General features: G+C 25.3%; 1 protein-coding gene across 1 annotated transcript in view; it reads right to left on the reverse strand.

Moving 5' to 3' along the window:
• The window catches only part of LOC145260212 (chymotrypsinogen A-like), a 30,839-nt gene extending 23,962 nt beyond the window's left edge, over positions 1 to 6,877 (reverse strand). Inside the window, exon 1 of the mRNA XM_080118036.1 lies at positions 6,649 to 6,877. Within this exon, the coding sequence (XP_079974162.1) occupies positions 6,649 to 6,877 (229 nt within the window). The remainder of the gene's footprint in view (positions 1 to 6,648) is intronic.
• Between the last annotated feature and the right edge of the window lie 1,869 nt (positions 6,878 to 8,746).

Below are 8,746 nucleotides of genomic sequence, written 5' to 3' on the forward strand. Positions count from 1 at the left end.
GGAGCCTATTCGTGACCAGACACACACACACACACACACACACACACACACAGATATTCAGCTTTATATTATAGATATATATAATAGGACAACAAGAGTATGAAATGAAGACACAAAACTATATATTGGTAGATGTAGAATGGATCATTTATTTAATAATGGAATACAGACAAAATTTGAAGGATAGAAGGGACTTTTTATGCCAGGGCATTTCGAAGCCTAATGCTTCTCATCAGAAGAGTAGAGAAGGTGCTAGCTAGCATGGGGAAGATGCGGCTCTAGCGTAAGGTTCATTAGGGATGAAAAAGATTAAGAGGAATTATAGAATTTTGGGGGAAGCTTTATTGAATTCTAAATAAATAAGGAGAAGCTTGTTATATATAGTATGATATATAAGATTGTATATGGTCTTTAACATAGTATTGAAATAAGGGGTATATGTATTATGGTAAAATAGGGGATGTATTGTTGCTGCGTGGTAATTTATTTTAACGGTTGTGGGGTGTCTATTTTCTATGGAGTGGGTAATTTGGATTGGTGCCACCTTAACGGCAAAAGGCGGCTATAAAATCGCTTATAATTTGGGGGGGGGTATGCAAGGTTGTAAAACTGAAAGGTAAAATGCGGCAATATATTTATAAGTTTCTACTGTTATGATATAGGGAGTATGATTATAAGGGGGCGGTAGGAGATTGGGGTGGCAATGGCTATGAGTGTGTTTAACTTGATGATGCAAAAGGTTAAGTATACATATTGATGTCAAAATGGAGGAGTAAGGAAACCATTACTACTTATGAGAGTGGTAAAAAATATACCAAATAATAGTAAGGTAATTATAATAGTACGAAAGATAATAGTAATGAAAATTATAATATAATAGTAGTAATAATAAACTTTCTCTTTTCCTTTTACATTAAGCTATATATATATATATATATATATATATATATATATATATATATATATATATATATATATATTGAGGATAAAAATTAATAATTATATATTATGAATCAGTTTCAAAAGGAGAAACAAAATAAAATCAAAATGATTTTCTTTTGTTTTTCCTTTATAAATTGATTCATAATATATAATTTTAATCTTTATCCTCAACATTAATATAGCTCTGGAAGAAATATACCTATTGAGCTTATTATATATCTACGGTACTATGAGCAATGTTTCTTTAAAGTATTAATACATTAAATTAAACTTTGCTCTTCTAAACTTCCGGTCTAATTCTCTCTCTCTCCCTCTCTCTCTCTCTCTCTCTCTCTCTCTCTCTCTCTCTCATATATATATATATATATATATATATATATATATATATAGAGAGAGAGAGAGAGAGAGATAGAGAGAGAGATAGATAGATAGATAGATAGATAGATAGATAGATAGATAGATAGATCCTCCCGGCTCCACCCACACACACACACTAGTACAAAATAAATAAAAAATGCGATAGACTTTATATTTATAGATTGGTAACGCAACGATAACATTTCAAATCTGAAAGAAATTTCGACAAAAATTAAATTTTAATTAGTCCTCGGCAATACTCCAGTGAAAAGGCATCCCAATTCTCTTTTTTCTTTCAGATTTGAAATGTTATCGTTGCGTAACTCTGGCTTGTCATACGTTTTCGATAGAATTAAGGTCTGGAGATTGAGCAAGCCAATTCAAACACGGAATATCATGCTCCATCCGCTGTGTCTATCCGCACTGATGAGCTGTGATACAACGAAACGGTATTGTATGTAGATGACAAATAAAAAGCCCCCTCTTTGGGTTGAGCACTTTGTAAATATATTTTTACCCGACGCGTATTGAAGCAATAAAGCGAAGCCAACTATTGATTTGTTTGTGCGGATTTAATACACACTCGAGGAGAAATATTTACAGCACTGATTCGTGGCCCGATGGTTAGAACAGTCGACGGTTGTAGGTTCGATCCACAGTGTGTGTCAGATGAGTTGTGATACAACGACCCGGTACTATATGTGTATGACACTATATATATATATATATATATATATTTATATATATATATAGATATATATATATATAAATATATATATATATATATATATATATATATATATATATATATATATATATATATATTTCACCGCTCTCTCTATATATAGCGGGGATGATATAGCATTATGGAAAAGGGACATGAAAATCTATGTCGTTTTAAAATTCCTCAATGTTTCGTTCCCATTTTCGGGGGATTTCCTCAGGAGAATGATAAGGATGATTGAGGAAATATTTTCTTTTCCTATATATATATATATATATATATATATATATATATATATATATATATATATATATATATATATATATTATGTATATATTATATATATATCACATATATATATGATATATATATATCATATATATATCATATATCATATATATTATATATATATTATATATATATCATATATATATACATGATATATATATATATCATATATATATATCATATATATATCATATATATATATCATATATATATGATATCATATATATATATATCATATATATATATATATTATATATATATACATATATCATATATATATATATTATATATATACATATATCATATATATATATATATATTATATATACATATATCATATATATATCATATATATATTATATATATACATATATCATATATATATCATATATATACATATATCATATATATATTATATATATACATATATATTATATATATACATATATCTATTATATATATATACATATATCATATATATATACATATATCATATATATATATTATATACATATATCATATATATACATATATCATATATATACATATATCATATATATACATATATCATATATATACATATATCATATATATATACATATATCATATATATACATATATCATATATATACATATATCATATATATACATATATCATATATATATATCGTATATATATACATATATCATATATATATCATATATATATATCATATATATACATATATCATATATATATCATTTATATATCATATATATACATATATCATATATAAATCATATATATATATATCATATATATATACATATATCATATATATATCATTTATATATATCATATATATATCATATATATATATATATATATATATCATACATATATACATATATCATATATATATATATCATATGTATCATATATATATATATCACATATATATATATATATATTTCAGATATATATACATTTATCATACATATATATATCATATATATACATATATCATATATATATAATATATATCATACATATATCTCATATATATATATCATATATATATCATATATATATATCATATATATATCATATATATATCATATATATATATCATATATATATATCATATATATATATCATATATATATATTATATATATATCATATATATATCATATATATATCATATATATATATATCATATATATATATCATATATATCATATATATATATCATATACATATATCATATACATATATCATATATATATGTCATATATTATATATATATATCATATATATATACATATATATATATATCATATATATATTATATATATCATATATATATATCTATATCATATATATATAGCATATATATATCATATATATATCATATATATATATCATAAATATATTATATATATCAATATCATATATATATATATATATATATATCATATATATATCATATATCATATATATATCATATATATATCATATATATATATCATATATCTATCTATATCATATATATATCTCATATATATATATCATATATATATATCATATATATATATCATATATATATCATATATATATATATCCTATATATATATCATATATATATATCATATATATAAATCATATATATATCATATATATATATCATATATATATATCATATATATATATCATATATATATCATATATATATATATATCATATATATATATATCATATATATATCATATATATATATATCCTATATATATATCATATATATATATCATATATATAAATCATATATATATCATATATATATATCATATATATATATCATATATATATATCATATATATATCATATATATATATATATCATATATATATATATCATATATATATCACATATATATATCATGTATATATATATCATATATATATATCATGTATATATATATCATATATATATATATCATATATATATCATATATGTATATATATCATATATATATATCATATATATATATTTATATATCATATATATATCATATATATATTTATATATCATATATATATTTATATATCATATATATATATCATATATATATATTATATATATATATCATATATATATCATATATATATCATATATATATATCATATATATATATATATCATATATATATATATATATCATATATATATCATATATATTCATATATACATTTATATATCATATATATATCATATATATATCATATATATATCATATATATATATCATATATATATATATATCATATATATATATATATATCATATATATATCATATATATTCATATATACATTTATATATCATATATATATCATATATATATAGTTATATATCATATATATATCATATATATATTTATATATCATATATATATCATATATATATTTGTATATCATATATATATCATATATATATTTGTATATCATATATATATCATATATATATTTATATATCATATATATATCATATATATATCATATATATATATCATATATATATTTTTATATCATATATATATCATATATATATTTATATATCATATATATATCATATATATATCATATATATATATCATATATATATATATCATATATATATCATATATATATATCATATATGTATATATATATCATATATATATCATATATATATATCATATATATATATATTATATATATATCATATATATATATCATATATATATATATTATATATATATCATATATATATATATATATATATATATATATATATATATATATATTTCCCAAAGATAGTATAGGAAAATTATATATATATATATATATATATATATATATATATATATATATATATATATATATGATATATATATCATTTTCCTATACTTTCTTTGGGATATTTTATTTTCCTCAATCATCCTTGTCATTTTCTTGAGGACGTCTTCTCCGAAAATGGGGAAATTTCTAAAAAAAAGGCCACAGGTTTTCTTTCCTTCTTTCAATAATGTTATATCCTCCCTGCTTTTATTATTTATAAATATATATGTGCGTGTGCGTGCGTGTGTGTGTGTGTGTGAGAGAGAGAGAGAGAGAGAGAGTGGTTTTGCTATAACATCCTAAATGCTACGCATTATGCACAATGTATCAAAAATATTTAAATAAAATTGGACGTAATAATTAAATGAACCCAATCATTCATTAAGAAACTAAAAAAAATGAATAATTAATTAATAAACGTTCGTTTTTCAAAGGAATATGCAAATTATTTAACTTTTATGAAGCTACTCGCATATGCATGACTAAGTATATAATAAGTTCGGTTGAATAATTTTTAAATTAGAAAAATAAACTTTTAAATATCAATGTCAATCTCAACTGTATAGGCGTATAGATATAGATTTATTTTATTGTCTTACTTATTGACATACAGAAATTGCAAAAATAAAATAATTTTAGATTTTAGAGAGGTGTTCATTTCACTGAATTCTACACTCTGCACGAAAAGAAAAATTGGTACAGTAACTGGGTAGCGAGACAGCACTACTGTCAAAAGAAAAGTAAGGCGCCTTCTTCCCTTTGCTAGTCTATGGGAGACCCTTGGGCAAGGTTGAGAACCCACTTAGCCCCCCCCTTCCCCCGATCAGGGTAAAGTGAGATCATGGATAGTAGGTGACTGATTTAATACGGAAGCAAACAAAATAATTCTGTTCATGGTTTTTGTATGTCGTGCTGAGTAGAAGATACCTTTGGGTATAATGGTCACGACAGTTGCCCAGTATGGGCACTGCTCGGACAGAAAGAAACTGCAATCTACTGTCTGTATAACTTTAAAGAAAGCTATGGTAATACATTAGACTCTTTATTCAAGAAACAGCGCAAAGAGGATTCTGAATCAGAACACCTCGCTCGGTAAGAGTGAGCAACAATGAATTCATGAGTGCCACGAGGGAGATAGATAGATGGAGAGCCATAGCTGTAAATGCCTGTGCCAGGCATGACACCACACGAATGAATGAATAGTAGTGAGGTTGAAAAGAAAAAAAAGAACAAGCAACTCATACGAAGAGACAAAGCAAATGATAGAAATGAATAGGTTTAGAATCCCATTTATTGCCTCCCCGTGAGGGTAGGGTTAGACAAAAGGTTGGTTTTTCATATGGAGAAAATCAAACTCTTCAAAAAGGAGAACTCTAAATTGGGATAACAAAAATAAAGATTGCATCTTCCGAAGGTCTAGAAGATAGATTACAGTTTTGTTTTTTGTTGTTTTTTTTATATTAAAAATAAACTTCCACTTACCTTCATGTTGGCGCTCATTTAAGACACAAACTGGTTTCTGCGGTCCATGGAGTTGATTAAAACAATAACGATAGGCGAGGCAACCAGTCCTCGTTGGCCGATAGTACCTACAAATATAGCACCCGCGGCTGTAGCGGCAATGAGATTGTCCTTTTGTTGAAGGCGGGTGAAAAGCGGTCAGGATAATCAGTAGGGTCAGTTGAAATCGGACAAGTCCAGGGACAGTCATTGTGATGGAAAAACAGGTTCAAATGCAGTTTTTCTCTCTCTTATTTTTTATTTTTATTTATTTATTTATTTATTTTTTTATTTTTGAGGAATGGGTAGTAATATCGCTTATGGATTACATGGAGTAAAGTCTGTACATATAACTGGCCTTGTTTTGAAGACGTTAAAGTTGAGCCAGTTTAAGGAAATCAAGAAAAAAAAGTGTTCAACTTTAGCAGGAAGGCAATATTCTGATTTCCGGTCGTTGAATACTCTCTAACTGTCGACTATGAATGTCCGCCTATACGGCATTTATTATAGGCACTTAATTTCCTTAAATTCTTGTGTTGGGAGGTGACGGTGGTAAACGACACCGACTGAGAACTTGGGTGTTCCAAGTTCGAATCTAGATCGTTCCACAAAAAACACTTTCACCTAGAATGTTGGTTCTTCCCATAAGTACCTCATGTCTTTCTAGAAAGAACTCTAACTAAGAAAAATATTGGAGAAACCAATGCCAACAACAGAATATTCAGATTCATACGATATGACGATGATGAATTCCTGTATTGGTTGCCTATAGCCTTGAGGTAAGATGTTTGTCTACAGAGGGTGTCTTTGTGATTGGGTTCGGATCTCCCAACCAGCAATAACTATCACTTTTTACACTGATGACTGCGTAAGCATGAAACACTAGTCGCTGTATGTATAAAAATAACTTAATATTTGAAAAATATTATATATATATATATATATATATAGAGAGAGAGAGAGAGAGAGAGAGAGAGAGAGAGAGAGAGAGAGTAAAAGAGAGAAAGGGAGAGAGAGGGGAATGAGGAGGGACACAGTTAATATATAAAGAATATTGTATAGTTCAGATCAATTCCAATAGAAATCAATTTCCAGAATCGAAGATTGAAGCTCAATATCTAATATTTAAACTATTCAATTATAGCTTATATTAATACGCAATTGGGTAACTTGTCTTTACCTGGAACTCCCCCCAGAATCACGTATAAAAGTTATTTGCTTTCTTACAGCGTGGATGTGTCGGTTACATAAACTGCACACAAACGTCAGAACAACAACGAAACAGCTGTCTGCGAATGGCTTCTATTTTTATACATGTATAAACTATTTGCTACAACTGCCCCTAGCGATAAAAGAAAAAAATGCTGGAAGGCGTTAATATTTATCCTACAGGAAATTGCGGCAGGAGGCGCTAAGTGTTGGATTACGATACACGTGGTTCCGGTTTCGATTCGCGGCGTTGTTGTGCTGGTTTTGTCCAAAGAACACTTATAGTGTTGTAACGACGAAAAAAAATAATAAATAAACAAACAAACAAAAAGAACAGCTTATCTTAGAAATAACCAGAGTGCTCAATTACCTGTGCAAGAGTGTATATATATATATATATCTTTTCTTTCTTTTTTTTTTCAATCTGTTTGTTTTCGCCATACAGAAAGTGTCATAGTGTGTTACACTATTAAGCCGTCAACAGCGTAAGCAGATTTGGTTACATTTGGTATCTTTAGCCCTGTGTGAAATACTGGTTATCGATGGAGGTCTTGTGTTAATTGAAATAAATATATAAATAAATAAATAAATAAATAAATAATAATAAATAATAATAATAATAATAATAATAATAATAAGCAGCAGTAGTAGTAGTAGTATAGATGTGTGTGTGAGAGAGAGCGAGAGAGCGAAAGAGAGAGAGAGAGGGGGAAAAAGATCGTGAGTTTTGGGGTCTTTTTTGTTTTTGTTTTTTGTTTTTTTAGTTAACAGAAATTATACGGAACGATAATTCCTGGTTTCATTTTTTGGTGGGTGCTTATACACTTATTGTACTGCACTGCGCCATATATATATATATATATATATATAT

The sequence above is a fragment of the Euprymna scolopes genome, chromosome 36 (genome assembly GCF_053919585.1).
Source record: "Euprymna scolopes isolate OS-2025 chromosome 36, ASM5391958v1, whole genome shotgun sequence".
Taxonomy (NCBI): Eukaryota; Metazoa; Mollusca; class Cephalopoda; order Sepiida; family Sepiolidae; genus Euprymna; species Euprymna scolopes.